The 27,229-nt window shown below is 35.2% G+C and overlaps 1 protein-coding gene across 1 annotated transcript in view; it reads left to right on the top strand.

The window, feature by feature from the left end:
• The window catches only part of Usp38 (ubiquitin specific peptidase 38), a 33,933-nt gene extending 6,905 nt beyond the window's left edge, over window positions 1–27,028 (top strand). Inside the window, exons 3-10 of the mRNA XM_003476850.5 lie at window positions 1,594–1,723; window positions 3,634–3,735; window positions 7,279–7,437; window positions 9,567–9,760; window positions 13,164–13,257; window positions 14,685–14,791; window positions 16,384–17,740; window positions 25,812–27,028. Coding sequence (XP_003476898.1) covers window positions 1,594–1,723; window positions 3,634–3,735; window positions 7,279–7,437; window positions 9,567–9,760; window positions 13,164–13,257; window positions 14,685–14,791; window positions 16,384–17,740; window positions 25,812–25,973 — 2,305 coding nt within the window. The 3' untranslated portion in view covers window positions 25,974–27,028. The remainder of the gene's footprint in view (window positions 1–1,593; window positions 1,724–3,633; window positions 3,736–7,278; window positions 7,438–9,566; window positions 9,761–13,163; window positions 13,258–14,684; window positions 14,792–16,383; window positions 17,741–25,811) is intronic.
• The last annotated feature ends 201 nt before the right edge of the window (window positions 27,029–27,229 follow it).

The following is a 27,229-nucleotide window of genomic DNA, read 5'->3' as shown; positions in this document are numbered from 1 at the left end:
AGTAGCTTTTTAAAAATATACTGGTATTTTAACTTTAATAGTATTTCCCATCTTTCCATTTTAGATTGCCATAGACAGATCTGCCTCACTCTTTAAAGCACTTTATAGTGTTGTGCAGTATCAGTACTATATTTTGCTTTTCCTTATTGATGGTCATTTAGGTTTATTGTAGTTTTTCTATATCATAACTGTGCTACTGTGAATGTTTTTTATACGTGAATACAAGCTGTTTCTTTTTCCTTCTTTATATATGTACAATGGCTAAAAATTTAATAAGAATCAACCTTGTAATAGTTGGAAAATGTAGTACAGGCTATCAGGGACTACCTTAATGATTTACAGCCATCATTGTTGGAGGAAGCCAGGAAAATAAGAAAAGAAATAAAATGTGTATAGGTAAAGGAAGAACAAACAGATAACTTATAATTAATAATGCATTTGGACTTTGATATTATTCTTGATGTCTCTTGAAATATTTTTAATCTTAAAAGCAAAAATCTTCATAAAAATAACCCCCCAATACAAGCATAGATATAAAGCACAACTTTTTTGAAAATAAGCTCAATTTCTATATTAGTCCTTTTAGCATGGTCATTGCTATTTTGATCACAGATTTATATCTCCAATGTTTACACTTGACATTGTATACAATTAAGATCTTTGCATTTGCATTTACATTGTATGCAATCATTATGCGTGTTAATATTTGATAGAAGAAAAACAATCACAATATTCCCAGTGTTATATGTTACATTTAATCTTGGCAACAGTTCTATAAAATAAGCATGTTTAGCTTAATCTAGAAATGACAAAATTGATACATAATGAGAGAATGAATAATTTAGAGTTCTCAGACAATAAATTGTGACATGAAACCTGGAATTTTTTCCCCTATTTTATTCAAGTATAATTCCCAAAATTAGATTACGAGGTCAAATAATATGATTACTTGGCCTAATTACTTTCCAAAAATGTTGTACCACTCACTGCAGTAAAGGGTATAGCTTTAGTACTGCACTTTGTCTTTTTTCCATTGAACTGCATTGGTATTCAAGAAGAAAAACATTCATTAATAGAAAATGTGACCACTAGCATATTTATACTCAGCGCCTTTTTATGTATTTGAGGTTTTCTTATGTTGTCTTTGTATTGTAGGATTTTGAAAGAGATGAAGACACCTGTTTCACAATTCAAAATATAGCCTCTTTTAATAGTGTATTACGTATTAGAGTGTACTCACCAGAAAGGAGAAATCTTGGCTGACACCCTTGTTTTAGTTCTAATATCTTATTTTAACTGTTCTTCTTAGAGTAAGTTTGCATAATAAATAACTGATGTGGCTACATAGCATAAATTTTTAATTTTGCATTGATGAGAATTCAGCACATTTTTAATGTGTTGAATGTAAGCAAATGTACACTCACAAGTTTGAAAATTCCTTGAGGTTAGGCACCTGTTACAGTACAATTTCCACATCTTGTTCAATGGTTTTTTACTAGCAAGCGTAGTATGTGAGTGGTTATCTACTGTAAGTTGTTATTCCTGACAAAATAATGTTTTCATTCTGATTTTTCATTTTCTTTCCATTCTCAGAATGATTGACTGGCTGTCCTGGCCCCTGGCTCAGCACGTGGATACATGGGTTATTGCACTCCTGAAAGGACTAGCAGCTGTTCAGAAGTTTACTATTTTGATAGATGTTACACTGCTGAAAATAGAACTGGTAAGTGGGAGTTTATTAATCTGCTAGGGTGTATGGGCTCATCCGATCAGTGTTTTTATCTTTGGTTTATCTGCTTTAAGACATCTAAATTTTGAATATATTCCTTTCCTGGATATTGTTTTGAGTAGGCTTAAGAATTTTTTAAATGCCTCTTAAATACAGATAATTAAAGTAATTTTGCTATTTTCAAATATTTAATGTGACAACACATTCTTCCCATTATCTGCTTTATTGTCTTAGCACTAGGGATTAAACCCATAAAGCAGTTAAGATGCCTCTAGCTTTTTTTTTGTTTTGAAACAGTGTCACACTGAGTCACCCAGGCTCAAACTTACTTTATCTCTAGTCATTTCTTAGGTCTCTTTTCGTTTGACTTGTCAACCGCATTTGACACAATTGATCCACCCCTCTTAAAACAACTGTTAATGTCCTTAATATCTAGGGCATTATGTATTTTCTCTTGGTTTTTGTCCTGCTTCACTGGCAAACCAGTGTGCTGTCTACTCTTTCTACTTTTAGACTATGTTAAAAATAAGTCTTTGGTTCACTTTTTTCATACTCCATACTCACAGCATAGATGTCTCGTGTCTTTTAATAAGATCTCTGATTTAATGACTCATAGATTCATTTCTCACTTATTGTTATCCTTTGAACTCCATTTATTCAACTGTTTATACTTGGATCTCAAATTCACCTTATCCACAATCTAATACCTTATTTTACCTCCCTAACTCTGTTTTTCCCATCTTCATAATTGGCTCCTTTAACCTTCTGTGCACCCAAGCCACAACTTTGAGCTATCCTTGTCTCTCTTCATTCTTTTTCAAGCTATATCCTACAAATACTACTAACTCCACCCTTAGGATAGATTCAAAATCTCACCTCTTTTAACCTGTTACATCACTGCTACTGTGGTCTATGTTTCCTTGTTCCTGCTGTTAGTGCCAAGTAGGTGTCACATAAGATCATACATGGTGTATTCTTGCCGTTGTCTCCTGCTTCTCGCACACTGTCCCCCAGGCATATCTGTGGCACATCCGCAGGAGTATTCCAGGCCTTTTCAGTGTTGTTGGCTTTACTTCCAGTGCTCTTTTCCTGGGTGTCTTCCAGGATTATCTCACTGCCTTCAGTTTTATACTCAGTTTCATGAGACAGTTTTTGAACACCCTATGTAAAAATAGCAAATTCTGCCAATAGCAGACCCCTCTGTTCTTGCGAGTGTGTTTGGGGGTTCTAACAGGGGACTACAGCTACTTGAATATCCTTGACCAAGGAAACAGTTCTGCTCTATGGGCATAGTCCTTTTTAACCAAGCATACAGTTTTGGGAAGGACGCACATGGAGCACTGAGGAAAGAAGATAACACCCACCTAGCCAACCAGATCAGCCAAATCAGCCCTGACGATCAGTGGGGTGATGAGTGTTGCAGCCAGATGGCCCTCAGATCCTCCTCTATTCTTCGTATCCTGCTTTACATTTTTTATAGCACTTACCACTGTATGTTATGTGTCTCTACGTATCCTCTAATTCATAAGCCCTATGAGGTGGAGATTACTTAGCAGAGCCATTATTGTTTTTCCATTGTCTGAAACAGTTTTGAGCAATAGTAGGTGCTAAATAAAGTTTACTGAGTGAATTGACTGAGTAGTAGACCAGGACCTTTCACCTTACAACATGCTTTGACAGATTTTCATTTAATCAGGGAGTTTTAAGAATTGTTTAGGCTGTTTGGTTGCCCTTGATCTCAGTCATGTTATTTTTAACTTCCTCCTTCCCTTAAACTACATGTTACAATAGAACTTTTCAAGAGGAGGATATTCACAGTAAACAGTTTTTAGCCCAAGGGAAATAACTACTGAATAAACTAACGATTTTCCTTCAAACTCTTAAAATGTGGTCTTATTTTGAAGGTTTTTAATCGACTTTGGTTTCCACTTGTGAGACCTGGTGCTCTTGCAGTTCTTTCTCACATGCTGCTTAGTTTTCAGCATTCTCCAGAGGCGTTCCATCTGGTAAGTTATGACACAAGCTTTCTGTGTTGAAAAAGTCTTGTTTTCCAAACTTAAGTTTTCTATTGAGCCACATTTCTGTGTAGCAAAACATTATAGATGAATCCTGAAATCCTAACTATTTTGATATAACTTTATGATTTCTTAGAAAATTCAGATCATGAGATGTCTTTCCAAGCAGTCTATTTTCAGATGTTTTATGTCTCACCAAAACCACTTGCAGCCACTGCCAGCAGTTGAAAGTTACTGCGCTACATGGGAGGGGTCTCTGATGCATGTATGTGACCTGTGCAAGCAATGTAGAAGGATTAAAATGGCAGAAAACCATTAACTGCTTTCAGATTGTAGAACCATGAAAACATCAGTCTTGGTTTTATAGCCCCCAGAATTACACTTTTATAGTCTCTGTTTCTTCATATCCTACAAATGCTGTTGATGCCACCTTTAAACTTGTCCAGATCTACCATTTTAAACCTGCTGTCTCACTGGTTTTGATTTGATCTGATTATAAGTCAAAACAGGTGAGGAATGGCATATTTCATTTTGGGAAGCTGTCCACTGACCTTCCTGGCAGTGTCTTCATGTGCTTACCCACTTCCTGCAAGGTCTGCTCCTCAGTTTTACTGGACTGTCATCTCATATATCAGTGTACCCACAACACTAAAAGTCCTAGGAATACTGACCCACCATATCAAAACTCAGAGCAGTCTAATGAAGAAGTATAAAATCCCAGTTGTTAATTGTTAGCTAGGAACATAACTAGTCAGAGAACCAACCATAAACTCACTGGAAGGTTTCTCACTGCATTTATCCTGGGGGAACATTCACAGGCTTTGTAGTAAGTACAATTTACTAAGAAGGAATTAGATTGTACATTATCACTTAGGATGAGTGATTTTTGCAGTTAATTGCTCTAATTTTTGTGAGCTCAGTATGAAGTAGTAACCTTATACCTGTTACTCAAACAAAATTCAGACTCTAGAAAATGTAGCAGGTATACTAGCAAAGTTTTCCAAGAAAAAATCACTTTCTTCTTGTCTTCAGGCACAACTGTGTATAGTCTATTTGAGAAAAAAATTGTTTTCAAAATTTCTAGGAAGGAGAGTCTCTAGTCATCCATTCTAACATTTATTACTTATCACACTGAGGATGTTTCTTAATCTCTGTGAATAAGTCATTTAAGATATAAACTATTTCCTTGCTCACAATTTTTTTAGAGATTAGAGATTTCTCCTTAACTTTTGTATTGCTTTTTTTAATTAAGAAAAGTCGTTAAAATAACTATGTTTGACTTTGGAATATTTGGCTATTGAATTAAACAAGTATTAAATCATTTACTTGAGAAACAAATCTGAAACTAGTCTGGCTTAGTAAGCCTAAAAACAAAGACCAGATTACTGCCTAGTAGTGTGTACAGCTTGATCTTTTACTTAAAATAACCTGGACATCTAGGAGTGAGTCATGTGGTTGTTAAATCACCTGTAATGCCACATAACTCAGTGAGGGACTCGAGTTCACAGTGTGGCTAAGTATGAGCAATAACTTGGAATCAACAGAATCTTTTTTTTTTTTTTTTTTTTTTTTTTTTTTTGGTACCGGGGATCAAACTCGTGACCTTGCGCTTGCCAGGCAAGCACTTCCTCCACTAAGCTAAATCTCCGGCCCTAACATTATATTTTTAGCATGTTTAAGGGAAAACCAAGATTTACCTTTGTTGTGTTGTTATAGGCCAATTTTCATTTCATTTACCTTTTTGTAATTTGAAAAAATTTATTTCAAGTAGATACAGTGGTACATAATTATAAAGGAGAAAGAATTATGTGCAAGCTATAAATTTAATAGGTTTTATACAGTTATATAGTAACTTGCATTCAGTGAAAATTGTAATATTTAGATGGAAAGTACCTATTTAAAAGTATATCTGTATAACTAAGAAGTAAGTCTTACTTCCTTAAACCAGGAATGATTTTCACCATTTAGGATATAGTGGTTTTCAACCATGTAATCTATACTACAGAAGCTTTCAAAACTATGAATTCAATAATTATTTTAAAAATTCTTTTCATCTTCCTTCCCCTCTGAGGGAACAAAATAATTTTGTATTTCTGGCATTTTAGCAACTGTCATATTCATGTGGCTTTAAGGGACAAATTTACTCAGATTTTCTTAGAAACATAGAATAGCATCAGGAACTGCTAGTGTCTTAGTCACAGCAATACCTGCTTGGACGGAGATAAGATTAGATAAGCTAGTGTAAATAAAATGTAGCTTAAGACCTCAAGCACAAGAATAAAGCCAAGCAGAGCAGAATGAAAGTAGTACAAGAATATAATTATTGTTAAGCAGAAGGTAAACAGCTGATTGGGGCACTACTAAGCTGCTGCTGTTATTGTTTGATGATACGACCTTAATAAAGCTCCAACTTCTCTTTTTTTGAGATAGCAACAACTCAAAAATAGCTCTACAGATAAAATTTAAGATGCCCTTTACAATAAGAAGTGTAAATATGTATTATCAGATCATAGATAATGATTAATAATCTAGTGGAAAAACAATGTTAGTGAAATGGATCATTTCTATAAAATAGAATTTGTTTCCTTTTTGTAATCTCTTAAAGGTGTAATTGTCTCTGTATTTGTTGGCTTCTTAGCCTAAGTTTGTGAATGAAAGAACATCATTTTGTTGTACTGATAATTTTCTACTTGTTTTATAAGCAACAAGCATTTAAATTTTTCTTTTTTTTTTTAAGTCTCATTTCCTTAAAATAAGAGAAATTTTTGATTCCCTTTCAGAGCCTTCTCTTTTTAGAGATAGGGAACAGGGTTTCTTATTAAAGATATGCCATCTGACATATGACATTGTTCCTATGCTTATCAAAAAGGAAAGTGATGAGTGATGTTATCTGACTACAATTTTAGTTGCTTGTGTTATTTCGAGTCTTTTCTGTTTGCTTTTTATTGCCTTTTTTTTTTTTTTTTTTTTTTTTTGAGGCAGTGTTCCACTATGCAGTTCAGGCCAGTCTTGAATGCACAGCAATCCTCCTGCCTCAGCCTCCCAAGTGCTAGGTTGAAGTCTTTGGAAGTAGATTATCTTGCAGTGTATTTTCTTTTATGTGAAAAAATTTAAATGTACACTAGATGGAGCTCTTCAGCTAATTCTAGATATTTTTTGTTTTGAGGGGGTTTGTTTGTTTCTATTGAATAATCTGACCAACATAATGGCCTTAAGGTTTTTCAGCTAAAGGCTCTATTTTTTTTTAAAGAATGGCAGCAATGACTAAGATTTGTATTTTGTACCTTAGGTTATATTTTACATGGAGCACAAGAACAAGGAGGGGCATACTAAATGGAAGTACAATCATATGTGACTTCAAAAACTAGCTTTTTCTTAATATTCCTAAAGGTTTTAGCTTTGTAACTTTTTTAAGAAAACAGTATGACTGATGTCTCAGAAATGTATTTGCTTATCATGTAATACTCGCCTTGTAGGCTAGAGAACGTGTTACTAATGATAAACTAAGGAATATTTGTCCTTTTCTCTCTTCAGATTGTTCCTCATGTCCTTCATTTGGTCCACTCTTTCAAAAGTAATGGCCAGCCTTCCAGTGCAGCCTTCTTAGTACAGTTAACAGAACTGATACACTGTATGATGTATCATTATTCTGGATTCCCAGATCTCTATGAACCTATCCTGGAGGCAATAAAGGTAGGACGATAGTCACATCACCAGTATTTATGAGCTGCAGATCAGGCTGTGACAGGAGAATGTGGTAAAACATCCCTATAACCAGCTGTTCAATTTACAGTCTTATCATACTCTGTTTTTTGCTAGAAAAAAAAAGTTAGAATTAGGTTTCACTAATGTTTAGAAGAATAATGTCTCATTTGCTATCACTGTTCTAAACCAGTAGCCATTATTTCTTCAGTCTGTAATGTCATCAATTATATGGTGTAGTCTTAAATTTAGAACACCTCTTAGGAAATTTGTTTGGAAAGATACGCTACATTAAATGAAGATATATAGATATATATAGATATCAGATTTGTACCCCCGCTATCCAGTGTTAAAATATGTAAAGTACATCTAAGATTCAAGGAAGCATGATTTAGTAAAATATGTAAATTTGAGTCCCTTCCTTTTTTCACTTTTCTAATTAGTGCATATTTCTTATCCAGATTAGTGGGTTTCATTTTAGTAGATTCACACATGTACATAGCATACTTTGACCATTTTAGCAACCTCCAACATCACTCCCCTTACCAAGTCGTTTTTCCTGGTTTCCAATTTGGGGAGGGCGTTCAATGTGTATAATATGTTTTGATTATATCTGTTCCAGTTTCCCGCACTCAGAGCCACTGCCCCTGACTCCCTTTCTGGTATCTAATGATAATCTCACTTCTCTTTTCTGGTCATCATTTTCTCTTTTTTACAATTCTGTTTGCTGTAGACTCTTCAGGAGTATCACAGCATCTTTAATTGAATGATTTGTGGGTTACCCTGTTTTTTACCTTTGTAAAAACAAAATGTGGATCCAAAAAGTATTGATTTCATTTGAATTATAGGTTATATCAAGGATGCTTTGTTCTCAGTAAATGTGTTGTATGATCAGAGTGTACCAAAAGAATGAGAGGACTTACCCTGACATAATCAGATGTTATTTGATAGCAGTTCTATTGATAATGCTTCCTTCTAAACTTTAAAACACAATGCAAAATCTCATTGCCTTTATCTCTTATGTAACTGAAAGAACTAAAAATACGTTCTTTTTAAATTAGCGAAATTAAACTAACTTGGTTGAGCCCCAGACATAAGATTGCTAAGTAACTAATGTGGAGCATTGGTATGGCACTTTGACATTTCAGAAGTAAATTGTGTGCAGGAGCATTTTGTCATGGACTTGATAATAATGTTATTCTCTTTCAATATTATTGCTGTGTCGCTGTTCTTCAGTTCTGTATTGCTTTTTATGTTGAAAATTCTAATAACTTACATGGGATCAGAAGCAGAAAAAGGTTTACTTATTCTTAGCCTAAGGAAAGCACTTTGAACTTGCTATCATCAAGATGAACTAAAAAAATTTTTTTGAACCTAGGAAATTAAAATACCTTAAGGTCTATGTGTGAAACTGTGACATCAGTCTAGAAAAGCAAATCTGTTAAGCATAAATGATTTTGCCAACTTTCCTTTGTTCTCCAGTAGTCTACTCATGCTCAAAATCATTTATACGGGGCATATAACTTAATACTTCACTGAGTAAAGGAAATCTGTATGTTATAATAATTCTCTAGATGGTAAAATATAAAATTTTTATTTCCAAAGTCAGAGATCATTATGTTAAATTATGCCTTTTGCTTTTCATCCCTAATCACTTTAGACTTTTATTTCTAAGGATTAATACTGAGCAAATATTAGTGGTCACTGAAAAGGAAACATTTCTTGTTTTCATAAAGAAATGGAAAGTAAGTTGTTTTTATGTAGCTTAGTCAATTCTGTACTGCTTTAAATCCTCATTTTATTGCCTCTGAATCATACTGCAGTATACACTGATTTCAAAGATTTATTTTGTGTGCATTTTGCTGGCAAATAAGGAATATAAATAGTTCAAATGAGACTTGAATTGCTGGCTGTTAAAGATTCTTCGACATGTTAAACTGCCGTGCGACTCAACTTGATTTTTAATGACTACCCTCAAGTACTGTGAGTGATTTCAAAACTAAGTAGGAGCAAAGAAAAGAACTTTGCAGGGAGGGAATAAATCTTTATGGAGTCAGTTAATTGGATGACAAAAGTAGTTTTTACTTTATTTTTATGCTATTTTTCTCTGTGATTCATAGGATTTTCCTAAGCCCAGTGAAGAGAAGATTAAGTTGATTCTCAATCAAAGTGCCTGGACTTCTCAATCCAATACTTTGGCATCTTGCTTGTCTAGACTGTCTGGAAAATCTGAAACTGGGAAAACTGGTCTTATTAACCTAGGAAACACATGTTATATGAACAGTGTTATACAAGCATTGTTCATGGCCACAGAGTAAGTTTAAATTGAGGCTTTTCATTTTAACTGCAGAAATTAATGCGTGCTGATGAAACAAGGTGAAAAGTATCTACAGATTCGTTAGTTTTGCAGTTCTGGAGATTGAACATAGGATCTTCTCACTGAGCTATATCCCCAGCGCTTTTGTTTTCAATTTGAGACAAGATCTTGCTGAGTCACTAAGTTGCCTAGGCGAGGCTCAAACTTGAGTCCTTCTGCCTTGAAGAGTGCTGGGACTGTTGGAGTTGCCACCATACCCAGATATGTGAAACCACACAGATATTAGTAGTTCCATATAATTGTCTTATTTTGAAATGACACTTCTTTTAGTGCTCAAAAACTATTAAAATATTAGCATAAAAGTTCTACTTGCTTTAATATTACACATTACATTTAAGTGCCACTTTAAAAAAAAGTTTTGTGATTTGATACTTCAGAGCGTAACAGAGGGGTTGTTTGAGCCTGCTCTAAAGAATTGTGTCCTTCATTGCTTCTTTGCTGCTGTCCATGTCTTCGCTTCTGTTGTGTTGTCTTACTGTACTTTTTTAGTCTATGTATCTCTAGAAGGAGACCTGTTTAGTTTTTTGGGGTGTGCTTTTTTGTTTGGTTTGATTTGGTTTGTTTTTTTGAGACAGGGTCTCACTATGTAGCCCAGGCTGGTCTTCAACTCAGTGTGTCCAAGCTGGCCTTAAGCTTGGAGCAGTCCTACTGGCTCTGCCTCCCAAGTGTAAGGATTACAGACATATGCATGGCGCCTAGCTCATGTTTAGTTTTATGCACACACAGGTATTTTGCTATCAGGTCAGCAGTTATTTTCTTGCTGTGCTTCCCACCCTAAGATGGTAGTTACTGAACAAGTGTGTAATTAACGTTCATTGAATTTACTTTTGAATCCATTTTCTTCTGTAACCAAGTAAATAGGAAATCCGATTGTTAGTTACAGGAATGCTATCCTGTAATGGTACACAACTATGATGAACTTTTCCTAATAGCAAAAAGGGTTGGTATTTTCTCTTCAGGACTAATCAAATATTCATGGAGCTTATCCAGAGATACAGAGTTCTAGAGTTTTTAAGTTGTTAAGTACACCTAGCTGACTGGTAAATGTTATAGTTAGCTTTAGTTTATTCCTTAGCCCCAGGTTATGCACTAAAGTGTTTTGAGTATGGTTTAGTATTTGGTTTGTATTTCGAATTTTTTTTAAGTAACACTAGGCCTAAGACTAAAGAATCAGTATCTCACCACCAGAGGTCGTCTAGCCAGCCATCTCATTTTACAAATGATAGAGAAAACAGATGTAAAGCAATTGTAACTTCAGAACAATTCAAAGAACACATCTTACTACATCATGGCGGATGATTACTCTCTCAGAATGAGAAGACAACATGTTTCTTAGGTAACATTTTTTCATGGCTAAAAATTTATAAATACATAGCATAAAAATCAGACCCACTCATTCCCAAGGGAATTTTTAACAGTTTTATGTGGATTATTGCAGAACCTTTTTGTACAGTTATAAATTCAGAAGCAGTACAAAAACAATTGCATTATTTTCTTTAAAACAGCAACAACAATAAAAACTTGCAGCCAAGCATGGTGGTGTTGAGGCAGGAGGATTACCACAAGTTCAAGCCAGACTGGGCTACATCATGAGTTCAAGGTCAGCCTGCACTACGTTGTGAGACTGTCTCAGACGCACAAAAAAGTGCTCTAAAAAAAATATTTGCAGAGAATCCTATTTATATTCTTTTCCAACTACTTGATTTTATCACTTAATAGTTTGCTAAAAATGTTTGATTGTTATGACAATACAGTTCCATGGCATATCATTCTGAGTAAACAAATGTGCCATGATTATTTAACCGTACTCTTACTGGTGAATATTAGATTGTTTTCCTCACAATTAGTATCTGTCCATTCATGTGCAGATACAGGTTTTAGATGATATAAATTGCTTCCCAAAAGATGTAGCATTTTGAATTTATGTGCTGATAATTGACACTAACTGTGACCCCCATACCACTGGCAGTGCTTGATGTAATCAGTCCTTTTAATTTTTTCTCATTTAGGGAAGTGTCCTTTTGGGATTTTTTTTTTTTTTTTTTTTTCCCAGGCTGACCTTAACTCGTGATCCTCCTCCTCCTACTTTACCTTCCCAAGTATCTGGAATTACAAACAGTTGCCACTTCTCCAGCTTGTCTTTTTGTTTTAATTTACATATAACTAACCATCCTTAAATTATATTTTTTCTTTGTTCCTCTGGGTTTTTTCTTTTCTAAATCTTTTGTTCAAACATCTTTATCATTTTTTTCCTTTTTTCATGTTCATTTATTTTATATTCTGTATCACAATTCTATGCTACATGCTTTCTTCTGGTCCTGTGATTCAACGTTGTGGAGTGTTTTATTTACAATGTTTTTTTATTTTATATAATCAAATTGGCCATTTTTTCACTTACAGTATCTGGATTTTAAAAGCCTTTAAATTTCTCCTTTTTTCTTTTAACTATGTCACTAGGATTGTATGTTACTTTTAAACTCTTATTCCTATGTGTTATTTGTGATAACATAAAATCTTATCTTACCTTGATTTACTTCAAAATGAGTAGCAAATTGTGCTCTTTAAATCACTCTAACTTTATGGGGTTTTGATGACAGCATTTTTTGTTTCATACAAACCTGAAAGAATTAAAAGGTACATAAGTTACAAATTAATACCTTAAACTATGCATTACTCAGGTTTTCTGTTTCTGGGACAGAATGGCTGACACCTGCAATTTAATTAAAGAGGAGAGGTATAATTTGGCTCACAGTTTAAGAGATTTCATCCCACGATTGTCTGACTCTGAAGCATAAATGCAGTGGTGGAAGGGCATAGTGGAGGAATGGTACTCAGCTCACAGCATCGAGGAAGCATACAAGGATAAGACCAGGGGCCAGAAGTAGTTCCCAAGGTCATCCTTTGATGACCTGCTTCCTCCAGGTAGACCCCATCTCCCTAGTAGCTCATTCAGCCTGCGGAAGAAGTTCGTATTCACACAATCTAGGAACCTCTCCTGGAGTTTCTTAATCTAGCTGAGGTGGCAGTTGGTATTAATCAGCATACTGTATTTATGTTTGCTAATCCAGAAAATAGGAACAGTGTGGGAGAGCACATAGACATTGCAAGACCATCTAGCAGGTGTTAAGTGTACTGCCATTCTCCCCTCCTCTCCTCACTCTGTTACATATAGTTAGGTAACTTTGTTAAGCCAAAGACTATCATGTAAGTGAAGGTTTAGCTTGAGGAGCTGGTAAGTTCTTGAATCAGCTTCCTTTTAATTTTTTAAAAATGCTTTTTCTAAAAATGCGTATATATTTACACTTACAGATATAAATCATTGCATTTTATTCTCTTTCAGTTTCAGGAGACAAGTATTATCTTTAAATCTAAATGGATGCAATTCATTAATGAAAAAATTACAGCATCTGTTTGCCTTCTTGGCTCATACACAGGTGAGTTTGTCTTTATGTAGTATGTACATATTACTGCATTTGACTATTTTTAACTAATGAAATTGTCGTGTCTTACCTAAGATGAGAATTCATTGGAAGTGCTAAAGCCACTGCCCAAAATATTTAGACATTGGGATGTGCCTCAGTTTTTATTTCTTCTCTCTACTTGCCATTGTCATAGATGAATATCGTGCCAACTTATTTCCTACCCAATAAATAATCTCCATGAAGAAATCACTTTAAATTTATCTTTTGTAATTTACAGGTACTGAATAGAGATTTGCACAGTAACAAACAACTAAAATAATTTTGTAGGTGCTTTGCCTTTTTTCTCCCTTCTTCGCCTACTTTCATTATGACTAAAAATCCTTGTATGTCCAATTACCTTTTAAGTTTTAGAACTTAAGATTTTGTGATGATCTTTTATATTCACAGGTTATTTCAAGAAAATAAATTTATGATAATGGAAAGGGTCACATTATAAACAATCATTCAATAGGCATCTATTAAGAGTTACTATATAGGGCCTGGGGATTTAGCTCAGCACCATAAGTGCCTGCCTTGCAAGCGCGTGGACATGAGTTCGATCCCCGGTACCGATTAAAAAAAAAAAAAAAAGAGTTACTATATGTATCTATTTATAGTCTCTGGTAAACATTCCAGAGGGAATCTTACGTTTAAAGAACTTTCAGTTTAGGTTTTGAGCATATACTTACAAATAATAAATATCATATATTTTTTTAACATTTTCTGGATTTACTCTGATTGCCTTTATCTCACAGAAGCCTAAAATAATATTAAAAGAGTAAGTCCAGAAAGGAAGAGAAATTCATAATTGATGGAATTGAATTGTTGAGAATTCTTGGTTTCATATTTACAAGCTAAGAAATATCTCAATTATAATTTCTTAAATGAAAAAAAAAACAAGATAGGAGGGGAGAGGAATTGGCAAGTTCCTAACTGCTATGCACACATTCTGTGCAAGTACTTAGCCAAGGAAATTTTCCAAAAACATACATGCACGTTAGTCTTAGAGTATTCCCCTATTCCTTTATCCATATTATATATTCACTAACGTATCTTTTTCAGATTTGATTTTTCAAAAATTATGAACCCAAATATGTGACCGTGATAGAGAGATAATGCAAGACCATTATATCAAGAGTTAGAGACACCTACATTCTATGTAATATTCTTTCTGCTACTCATGTAGCTATAGGACCCTGTGCAGGGTCCTATTTAGCTAGGTCTCAGTTTTCCTCTGCAAGGTGAAAAGCTGTGACTAAGCTGTAACCCACCCTCTGGTCTGACACTTTAGTTAATATTAAGCCAAAGGAATTTTAAAGTAATCTTTATTAAGCCTTATACATTACGGTTGTTTCATTATAAAAATCACTTCTCTATGTTTCCCTTACTGCTGCCAAAAGAGGGAAGCGTACGCACCCCGGATATTCTTTGAGGCATCCAGACCTCCCTGGTTTACTCCCAGATCACAGCAAGACTGCTCCGAATACCTCAGGTTTCTGTTGGACAGGTAAAAGTCCAAAAATTTGAATTTTGTTTTCTCATCAGTTTATTTCCATTTAATATTGTTCTTACTTTTGACAATATATTTCAGGTATTGCAATACCCTTGCCCTTATGGTTTATTTTTAGAGTTTTGTTTTTAATTTGATTTCTGTTTGGGGTTTTCTCATTTTAGATCAGCTGTTAACAAAGTCTAACAGGTGCTCCTGAGGGTTCCCAAAACATAGCAATCTGTGGGATCTTCTCTTTTCCAACCACATGTTTGTGGGAAGCCAAATTTTTTTGATAATATTTCATAAAAAAGAAACATAGAGCAGCTAGGGATTTAGCTCAGCAGCACAGCACCTGCCTGGCAAGTGTGAGGTTGTGAATTCAATCCCTGGTACCAAAAAAAAAAAAAAAATAGAGCAACAGATACAGTACAAAGCAAATATGAGGATCCAGCTGTTTTATATGAAGCCAGATACTTAAACTGCCTATCTTGCTATGGGGAGGAGGTAAAAAATAAAACTTTTTCTTAAAGGAAACATGGACATGTAATGGGTTTTGTGTTAGCTTTCTTCATTGTGACAAAATACCTGAGAATGACAATTTAAGGGATGAAACACTGGCTCAGTTTTCTAGTTTTAGTCCATGGTGGGCTGCTCCATTGCTTTCAGGCCTGCAGGTGGCAGAGCATCACAGCATGAGGGTGTGCTGGGGGATCTACTCACCTCATGGCTGCCAGGAAGCAGAGCGATCCAGAGAGCTGATGCTGGCGGGCTCTCTGCTCCTCTGCTTTTGTTCCATTATGCCCCCAGCACGGACAGACCTGCCGCATTGCGGGGTGGGGGGCAGCTCTCCTTGGTGTGCTGTCCTACATGCCAATCATCTCTGCAAATATCCTCACAGACACGTCCCAAAGTAAATCTCTTAGGCGTTTCTCCATCCAGTCAACTTGATAAATGTGATTAACCATCACAGCTTTTAGTATTTTTAAATATGTTAATATCTTATTGTCTTGTCTTGGTCTCAATGATTGAACAGGATACATACAAGTAAGCATACACCAAGTAAATAAAATACAAATAGAGTCCCTGGAACAAAAAAGAACCACTACTTTAAACCAATTTGCAATTGTGAAGATAGTATATTTCACTGTACCCTTGCCACTAATTAATAAAACTTGTTATCTTCTTGTATCACCGTCTTTGCTCCCTTCAGTTGTATGAATGACTACTAGTAAAGTTAAGTTGGACTCGACCTCTACAGTTCTTTCTTTAACCAAAGGTATTTTCAGTGCTTTCTTTCTGCCGACTTCTGTGGCATGCCAAGCAGAGATAGGTAAGATAAGGAATTGACATATGTAGTTACCTATAATGTAATACATGCTATAGTAGCAGTATGAAGAAAGTATAATGAGAATTAGAATAGTAATAGCTCCTTACCTCCCCTTCTAGGGTTGCTAGTCAATACTATTCTTACTATTCTTGATTAAAAAAGAAAAATTTTTTGTTAAGCATTGTATTTGATTGAAATAATTTGTATAGGCAGTGTTTGTAAATAGAAATGCATATAAACTTTAGTGAAGAAGCTATATACTGCTATATCTCTCCTGCAGACTCCATGAAGAAGAAAAGATCTTGAAAGCTCAGTCCTCACACAAGCCTTCTGACAGCCTGGGGTGCAGTGAAGTTTCTTTGCAGGAAGGATCCACTAAGGCAGCTGGACTAACAGAGACCCCTTGCACAAGTAACAGTGAGAAGACATTAATAGAAAGAATGTTTGGAGGAAAACTGCAGACTCATGTGTGTTGTCTGAACTGCAGGAGCACCTCACAAAAAGTAGAAGCCTTTACAGATCTTTCACTGGCCTTTTGTCCTTCCCCTTCTGTGGAACACTTGTCTTTCCAAGATCTGGCATCATTACCCCGTGCACAAGATGGTGGCCTGATGCAAGCCAGTGGACCTAGTCCTTCAGAAGAAACAGTGGTTTATAACCCAGCAACAGCTGCCTTTGTGTGTGACTCAGTTGTGAATGAAATAGGCAGTCCTCCTGATGAGTTCCACTGTGCTGAAAGCACTTCTGTCTCTAATGAGGCTACCGAGATTTTTGTCAATAAAGATGTACCTCAGAAACCAGGTGGTGAAAATACCCCTTCGGTCACTGACTTACTAAATTATTTTTTGGCTCCAGAAATTCTAACCGGTGACAACCAATATTATTGTGAAAATTGTGCCTCTCTGCAGAATGCTGAGAAAACTATGCAAATCACAGAGGAACCTGAGTACCTTATTCTTACTCTCCTCAGATTTTCATATGATCAGAAGTATCACGTGAGAAGAAAAATTTTAGACAACGTGTCACTGCCGCTGGTTTTGGAGTTGCCAGTTAAAAGAACTACTTCTTTCTCTTCATTGTCAGAGAGTTGGTCTGTCGATGTTGACTTCAATGATACTAGTGAGAATCTAGCTAAAAAATTAAAACCTTCCAGGTTAGAAGAACCTTTCTGCCCAAAACTAGTGCCCTACCTACTAAGTTCTGTTGTTGTTCACTCTGGTGTATCCTCTGAAAGTGGGCATTACTACTCTTACGCCAGAAACATCACAGGTACAGAGTCTTCATACGAGATGTGCCACCAGTCTGAAACTCTGTCATTGGCACCTTCCCAGAATCGTTTCTTAGGGAGAGATGGTCCTAGTGCTGTTATTGAACAGGATTTGGAAACTAAGGAAATGTCAAAAGAATGGTTTTTATTTAATGACAGCAGAGTGACATTTACTTCATTTCAGTCAGTGCAGAAAATTACTAGTCGATTTCCAAAGGACACAGCTTATGTGCTTTTGTATAAAAAACAGAACAGTACTAATGGTTTCAATGGTAATAATCCAACCAATGGACACTGGGTAAATGGAGACCCACCCCTACAGAAAGAACTTATGGATGCTATAACAAAAGACAATAAACTATATTTACAGGTAAGTTGGAAATAGATAAGCTTCTTTGTTTGTGAAAAATATTAAGCAATTGACAGGTGGTTAATTGGAAGCCCTAATTTTGAAATCCAAAAGACTGTGCAAGGAATTCTGAAGCTTGAGTTGAGATTTATATTAAGTGAACAATCTATGTAATTAAATTGCCATACTTCTAATGTTATGAATTGATTGTGAAAAGTAGCGAGTAGGTTCAACTTAGAAAACTTATTTCTGTTAATTATAAAAGGTATACTGAGGCCTGGACATTGTGATGCATGCCTGTAATCCTAGCATGTAGGAGATGAAGCAGGAAGACTGCCTGAATTCAAGGCCAGCTGGTACTCCCTAGCGGGTTCAAGGCCAGCCTGAGCTACACAGTGAGACTGTCTCAAAAAAAACCAAAAAGATATACTTTTAATTTCAAAAAGTGTGTCTTTAGTTTTAAAAGATAATTCTACAGTCATGCCATACAGAAACATAAAAATTTTAATAAAATGTGAGTATCATTTTTTTTCTCTCTCATCTACCAAGAAAAACAGTAAGTTTGGTACTGATCCCTGCAAATTTTGTGTGTAAATATTTTGAGGGCTATGTATCCACATTTAGATGAACAAGATACAGAAACACTAAAAGGAATTATAAAGAAAGAATATAGGCTTTAAGCACCTGGGCAGTAAAATCAATTAGGAGATAAAAGGTATGAAATAGTTTTCACATGAGATAGATTTATATGTAAGCATAATTTTTTCAAGGAACTATTTTATTTAAAGTAAATAAAGATCTTGCTGAAAATATTTTTCTTTGAAACTTGCTAACTTGCTGTCAACAGAAAGGACTAACAGAAAAGAGTTTTGTTTGAAAGTCACAAACTGAGCCTGGCAAGTACAAGGTTGTGAGTTACCAAAAAAAAAGTCACAAAACTGGTACCAAAAAAAAAAAGTCACAAAACTGAAAGATACAGGCAGAATAAGAAAAATGGGCCATGATGGTAATGAGTTTTAGAGGAAAACTTTCTCAAAAACTTTGAAATTTACTGCATTGTAAAATACCCAAATGCTACATGCTACACTTTTAAAGGAATAGGACAGTAAGTAGTCCAGTGACCAAAAAAAAAAAAAAAATTAGAAAAATGTAGAAATTTGGAGTTTTTGTTAGAACTACTAAAGACTACTAAAGCCTGACACCACTCGGGGTGTATTATCAAGGTAATAGAAATAAAATGTATTAATTTGTATCTTTCTTGCTTGGTATCATTTTAGCACTATTTCATGATTTCAGAGAATTGGAGAGGTAGCTTTGTTCGTCATGATTCTGGAGATTTAAGTTGAACAACTCTGTGTAATATAAGATGTAGATAATAAGGCATAGCTAGATGATCATTTACATACCAGTTATTGGGTAAAATATTTGTTAAATGAGAGGCTTGAGTTTTACAAAACAAGAAACTAGCTTTTGTGGTCAGATGGCCAAACACTGTAGCCATAATAGCACCTTGTATCCTAGTTCTGAAATGATTTTGCAGTTGATCTTGTCATTTACCCAGTACATTCTGACTACACAGTGTTGGAGGGTAAGGAGCCACTCTTTTCATTATTTTAAAGGCTTCTGTGTTACATAATGAAATGGGTCATGTATTTTGTGAGTTCAATTTTTTAGTGTTCTAAATACTGTCTTAAAGTCTCAGGCCAGCAAGTTTAGTGCAAAAACATATCCAAGTTTACTTGCCTCTATTTAGACTGGCTATTAAATCAAAGCTGTATTATCAAAATGCCTTTTTAAAACAAATTATAATATTCAAGCATAATTGGAAACTTAAATATAATTCAGATTATGAGTATTTACTTTCGAATACAGTAATGTAATTGATAAAGGCTTGAATTGTGAAGTTTCTCATATTACTTAATCAAATCGTGGTATTTTAGGTTTGTGTTGCAAGTCCTGTATTGTTTATTCTGTTGTGCTAGTGAATATATTATAATAATTGCCAGTGAATGGGGAAGTATGGTGTTGACATTTTATATACAGCAATTTTCAACACTCAGTTAGTTTTGAACATATAAAGTATACATCTGTATTTTTGGTCTTTCATTTTTGGTTTTGCCTATGTTTTGAGGCTTACTTCAAAATTTGTGCCCATTTAAGAGTTTCATATGACAAAGCATTTCATGCTTCATAACCGATTAATATGTCTAGGGTACTACTTTAATTATTAAAAATGGCATTATACCTATTTATAAAACAATTATAAAAACTTCAATAGTAAAAGGATGTAGAGTGAACATTTTGAGTCCCTTTACTCCGGATCAACACTGCCAGTGAGGTTACCATTTTATACATAGCAGGGCAGCTGCGTTCTTTGCTAACACTTCATACACATATTAGAAAACCACTGTAGAAAAATTTTGTCCTTTTAGGATTCAGTTTTTAAAGATACCATTTTTCAGTTAAATCTAGCCACAACTAGATTTACAGGTGAAAAAAATACTTTTTGATTCTAGTCCTGGCCAAAGTCATTTTGAAGAGCTTCAGTGTAAAGTCCTATTTGAGAAACCATTTTCTACTCTGTGTATTCTAGCCTGACAGGAAAAGAATGCAAACTGCATTTTAAAACAAATTTTGGCAATGTTTTTTCTTTTTATTTTTTTCCCTTTATTCCAACTTCCACTAGAAGTACATACCTGCTTTATTTTACTGTCTAGAGTACAAAAGCTACCCTTTTCGTTAAAATCCAGTAAGGAAAAGATTGTATAAGAATCACCAGAGTTGCACTAGGGAGATTACTAGCTCACCTGGTCTGTGTCACCTATGAGGAAAGCTTTCCAGATTGTATTGTTTGGTTTCTTTTCTTCATTTCTTTAGAGAAGATGTTAGTTTAACTTACTGTTTTCTTTTTTGGTTGTTTGAGTCAAGGTCTCCCTTTTAGCCTGGGCTGGCCTTGAACTCAGCAACCCTCCTGCCTTAGGCTCTCAAATGCTGGGATTACAGGTGTGCACCATCATACCCAGCAGTAGTTTGTAATTTTTAATTTTTTGCTATGCCTACATGTATAATAAAATGTATGGCTTAAAGAAATATACAAGAGGATTAATTTAATGTCAATAATTTTACTTGGATTAGAGATTTAAATGCAAAAAAAAGAGATTTAAATGCAAAGCAAAAATAATTCCATTCTGTTATTGTATCTGTAGTCTGCTATGACGTTAGAATTAATTTTAATCCTTGCTATAAATTTATGATATAAATTACATATGCTATGGAATCATAATTTAATTTTGATATTTATTTGCAAGATAAATAATAAATAAATATAATAAATAAATAATAAATAATATTTATTATTTCATCTATAATGAAAGAATAAAATGGAAGTCAGTTTTTTCAGCACTTATCTGTGAGCTTGTCTGTTGAAAACACATTTTTCTCTGCCAGCCATATATTCATATGAATAGATAATAAATCAAAAAGTAAACATTCTTGAGAAGTTTTGTGTTTTAAAATGGAATGCAGATTTCATAGATGTCAGAGCAATGAATTATTAATTTTGTGTCCATCAACTTTGCTTCTAGGAGAAAATCACTTTGTAATAAAGTCTAGATAAAAATTGTGTCATTTGGACACAGAACTTATCAAACTGTACCTTGCATATTCTTTAGTTTTTATTGCATACCATCTGTCTGAAATCAAATATAGTTTCTTAAGTATAGACTTTTAAGTTTTACTGTTTGAATACATTAAGATGCCAGGTTACAGAGCAAGAACATTGAGGAATTAGATTTTGTTGTTCCTCTTTCTGACTTATAGTAGCTTTTATTTTCTATCAATAAAACATTTGAAATTCCTATAGTTTCATACTTTGAAGACTAAATTAATATATATATAACATCTGAAAAAATACTATGTGGGATTCTGCCATTATTAATGTTGTAAATGACAGTAAACAAAAAAAAAATGTTTTCAAAAAGTATTGTGCAAATTAAGTCATAAAAGCCCTATCAGGGATTGGTTAATTAGGCTATTCTATTAAAAAGTATTGCTTACTGAAGATATATTTTAGCCATCAAAATGTGTAATTCCTTATCATTTTCTGTTTTAGAGTCAGACAGTAGTCACTGTATGCTGCAGAGAAATAAGATGTCCAAAATGTGAGAGATAGATGGCAGAATAAGCCTGGAGTTTCCCTCCATAATGAAAAACTGAGTGTCTTCTGAAGAAAAATAATAGTTAACTATAAAATTACAGCTAGAAATTATGAAGTAGTATTGCCTTGCTACGTGGCATGGTGAAGTCACAGCATTCTTTGTTTTTAAATTTTTGTTGTGCATGTTTGCAGTACATAATGTTCACAATCATCGCAGGGAGCTGGTATATCTGCATAACATACCTTAATTCCTTCACATCCCATACCCTCCCTCATTCCCACTCCCTCCGTCTCTTGGTCCTCTTCACATGTGATAAATACGTATCTCCCTGTTTCCTATTATTTGTCTTTTATTTTGCTCTTTATACTTTGGGTTTTGTATGGGGGACACTATCTGATATTTAAGCTTAAGTACCTAATTTATTTCATTTAAAATTGTACTCCAGTTGCATCCACCTTCCTACAGTGACTCAACTTTACCCTTATTTACAGCAGAAAGTGTTCCATCATGTATAGATACATTTTCTTTATCCATTCCTCTGTTCACTGACATACCAAATGCTTTGTGCCACTATAAAAAGGGGTATACTTCAATATTATTGTCTATTAGTTGGATTATTCAGGGTTCTTAAATCTTTTCGATTCATTTTGGGTAATTCAAATTTATGTAGAAATCTGTCCATTCTTTTGGATTCTCCAGTTTACTGAAGTACAGGTTTCAAAGTAGTTACTAATCTTTTTCACATTTTCCACTGTGGTTTCAGCTTTTTTATTTCTAATTGCATTGATTTGGGTCCTTACACCTGTTTTGTAGAGTTGACTAAGAGTTTGTATTTTTGCTTATTCTTTCAAAGGTTCAGCTCTTCGATTCATTAATTCTTTGGGGTTTTTTGTTCGTTGTTTTATTTTTATGGCCTCAGTATCATTAACTTGCTGACGATGGTCTGTAATTTGTGAATCTCCATGCTGGGGTACTTGAACACCATTGGTACATGCAGTATTGTCCCATTGGGCGGCTCGTACCACTGGGGGCACAAATGGATCTAATCACTTTTATTGGTCTTTTTACCAATAAAATTAATTAAAAACTGCCTGGTGGCACAGTCCAATTTGATTTGTGACCAGAATCATGGAAAGAATTAAGTTCCTGAATTGAGGTACCACTGTAATTCAATGTTTAGCTTTTGATTCCCCCCACCCCCATTTTCAAAGGCATTTTATTGCCTTGTTTCTCAGGTTCCCTGTGGTGGTTGTGTTTTTACTGATGGTTGAGAGTTGGCTATACAGTGGTAGAAATACATTGTTGCTGGTATGGAGAGCTCTGTAGTTACTGCCTGCTTTCCAGTGATAAGCTCTAGGTGTGGCTGTCTATAGGTCTTTGCCTTTGCCCCAACATCTGGTCACCTCTGCTGATTTAGGCTGAGAGATTATATATAATTGTGCCAGCACCCAGTTTTCTAGAAGTAAACCACAGTATTTTTGATGACACAAAGACAAACCAGATGTTGACATACAATAAAAACCAATTAATAATAACTATGCAATCCTGGTAATAACATCAAAATCAGCAATAATATTGGAGTCAAAGTAAAATTGGATGCAATAATACTTAGTTCACGGATACTTTTGTTTGTAAACTATTTGGTTTCAAACAAAATCACCAGGGAAAATTTTGCTTCCATTCACAAACTCTGCATCAGGTGACAGACATGACCATGGCTATCTTCCCTAGAATCATAAAACAAATTCAGTTCATAAACCAAAGTATCACTCTACTGATACACCGTAAGAACCAATAAAAGCTGCCACTGTATCACTCGTAAAATAATCCCAGCACTCTAGAGATTTAGAAGGATCACCATGAGTTCAAGGCTAGCTTGGGCTACATAGTAATACCCTGTCTCAGAAGACATTCCCCATGCCCCAACAAATCTGTACTTATAGACACAAAGACAACAGGGGCCTGGAATTCAGCTTAGTGGCATAAGCACTTGCCTGACAGGTGTGAGGTCGTGAGTTCAATCCTTGGAACCAAAAAAAAAAGACACAAAGACAAACCAAGTATTAATATACAATAAATATCTACTAAATGCAACAACTATACCATCACTAATGATAGAAAATCGTTCAATGATAATAACCTAGAGTCAGTTAAATAGCTGATTAATAAAGCTTAGATGGATGAGCTAAGAAAAATGAGAGAAGTAAAATTTTGAAAATTAAAAGGAATGTGAGAAAAGTAACAGGATCCTATTATGGAGTAGGAAAAATCAATAGAATTTGATTAATGGAGGAAAAAACAAGGAAAAGAAAAAAGAAAGCACCAACAAAGAGTACAAAAAAAATTCCTCTGCATTTTCAAATGAGTGGTTTCTTTTCAAGGTCTGTGGTATTGGAATCTGCAAGATATGAGGGAAAGCTGCTGGGTTACTGCTAAGACCTATTCTGCTTCTGTATTCCCACTTTTGGGTATGAACACTGAATCCTGTCCCACGTCTCCTCCGTGGGTAGTTGGTCAGTGGTGTCCACCCTAGGCCTGTATTCAAGCTAGCCCCTCCCAGTTTCCATGCACCTGTGCACACCCCAAGTCAGTGTTTTCTCTGCCTACCTCTATAGCTGTGGATTTGTGAGGTGCTCCCCACCACCAAGGGCCCCTTTGTCTGTGTACCCCAGCCTCTGGCAACTGTCCTCGCCAAGGCATATCCCTGATCACACTGGTAGATGGAGAAAGCACACAGACCACTGAGCTCTGAGCTGGGGGTAGCCGGCCACGCAGGGAGAGCAGCTAGTCTGCCAGACTCACTGCCAGCACTTCCAGCCCAGCCCCATCCCTATTACCTGGCTTCTCACCACAGATGCGGGGCTCTCATGTTCTTCCTAACCAGAGCTGAAATTTCACAGGGGCCTGTGTCTAGACCGAACCCTCTCCACGAGTCTTTTGTAGCCATCTCAACCAGTCACTGTGGTAGGGTGACACCAGGAACCATGAAGTGTAGTGATTCCATAGCTCAGTCTTAGCCCCTTTCCAAAATGGCTCCCAAGTAAACACAAATGTGGGCACTGTGCTGGGTTTTTTTTCCAGCTCTCGCCTACCGTGTGGAAGGGTTAAAACCCCATGCTGGCTGTACAGTGTACAGTCACCATTGGCTTTCCTTGGGGCTCGCACTGCCAGCTCTGTCTGCTTCTCCCTGGACCACCAAGCCTCTCCAGGCTTATCTTATTTAATGGAGACAGGTCCCCCTCTGAGCTAGGCTTAGCCTTCCAGACTGCTTCACTGTTTTTTCAGCATTGTGCTCAGTTTCTCTGGCTTCTCTCTAGTTTTCCTGTCTGTTCATTCCCAGTCCCCAGAGATCTGTTTTCCTTTACTCACCTAGACTACATATTGAGCTCAAGGGCAACCTGAAGTATATACCTAAACCCTATCTCAAAAAAAAAAAAAAAAAAAAAGCCCATGGTGACTGTAAACTGCAAAGCCAGCATGGGGTTTTACTCTTAACTCCTTCTACTGGTAGGCTAGAGCTGCAAAAAAAACCGCAATGTAGTGCCCACCATATTTGAGTTGATAAAGAATGGGTAATCTACTGTGTAACTTTCTAATTTTGTGTTCTATATAGTACAAAAGAATTCCAGGCTGGTTTCTAGCTCACAGTAATCCTCCTGCCTCAGCCTCCCAAACGTTGGGATTATAGGCATGTACCACAACGCCTGGCTATTAAATGAGATATTGAAACAATGGCATTTAGGGTTCTTTGGGCCACATATAGATTTTGCTCTACTTGCTTGAGTGATGTTTGATAAAGATTGATGTTGACATTTTTACGGTTACTAAGATTGAAAGGATGCTTATTAAGGCTTAAGAAATTTTGCAACAATTGTGTATGCTATATACCTATCATATTTAGGACCTTAATTTCATAAAATTATTTTTCATGCTAGGAACAAGAGTTGAATGCTCGAGCCCGGGCCCTGCAAGCTGCATCTGCCTCTTGTTCATTTCGGCCCAATGGATTTGACGACAATGACCCACCAGGAAGCTGTGGACCAACTGGTGGAGGGGGTGGAGGAGGATTTAGCACAGTTGGCAGACTCGTATTTTGAACTTGAAAGAGTGCAAAATGCATTTGGTCAAAAACATCCAATGCTATGACTGTTAAAATGTCAGACTGTAACAAATACCATATCTATTTTTTATTTTTCTTTTCATTAGACCCTTATACTTTAAGAAAACACAGTGCTTGTTTTTATTTTCTTAACAATACATTTATTAACAAAATGCATCATGGGAAAAAATCTACCTCTTAAAATTCCATTTGCATTTATGGTTAGAAATGCTTGACCAAAATGTTTGGAGAAAAAAGTGTACTCGGTCTCTAATTAAGCTGTGTTAAATTTGATAGATGCCTTTAAATGTTCTGTGTTCAGTTTTACTGAACAAAAAGTGTATAATATCTATAGTGTCCTTTCTGAAATAATTGATCCTAGAGGTAAAAGAAATATTGATTTTTTTTAAAAAAAAAAGAAAATCCTTTATTTCTGGTATAATTACCCCATTATTAAATCCAAGTCTTTAAAAATACTAGAGATCACCCAGTCTCTTAAAATGGCAATAACATGAATTTTATCAAGCTGTAGTACTTTTCAGTGCTGTCTTCAGCATCATTGTATCTGTATTTCAAGTACAAATGTTTTTAAAAAGGATTATTTATACATACGTGCTGAATTGACTTTAAGAAAGGTGCATGATCTTGTAGGAGCAATGTTTTTACCTAAAAATTGCTAACTTTGTAGTATTCCTAATTGTTAAAGGATTTTAAAATTCTATTTCAGGGAGTATATCTTCTGTGTATTTTGAAGAAGGTGAGTTCTGTATGTGCCTTGCAGTACTGTAATTCAAAACTCGGAAACTTTGGCTGCAGAAAAGTTTTTTTTAAAATGAAATGTTAGGAAGTAATTTTTGTGCTAATATAACTTTTTGAATGGTATTAGATTTTCCAGAAGTAAAATCTGATGGTTCTAAATCAATAAATGTGGTTCTAAATCAGTAAATGTGATAGTAAATTTTTAACTCTTTGAAAAATTCAGAGCAAGTAAACTTAAGCAAATCTTTTTTGTTTTGTTCCTTAATCCTCAAAACATTAAACATCAGTACCATATTTGTCGAGTTGTATATCTGGGATTTTTTTGTTTGGTCATATGTTTTGCAAAGTTCTTTCTACAATTTAGTTTCAGATAAAACATTAAAGTGCCAGATCCTGCCATCCCATGTTGTTTTGTTGCCAGGAAACTGGAAACAGGTCAGTTCTCATGGGCCTTGATTGTGTAGTATCCAGGAGTTTTACCAAATATCCTCCTTC

This window comes from Cavia porcellus, unplaced genomic scaffold (genome assembly GCF_034190915.1).
Source record: "Cavia porcellus strain 051 isolate PalLab524CR breed Dunkin Hartley unplaced genomic scaffold, mCavPor4.1 scaffold_14, whole genome shotgun sequence".
Classification (NCBI taxonomy): domain Eukaryota; kingdom Metazoa; phylum Chordata; class Mammalia; order Rodentia; family Caviidae; genus Cavia; species Cavia porcellus.
Note: the sequence above shows the minus strand (reverse complement) of the source record. Positions and strands in the feature narration are given on the sequence as shown.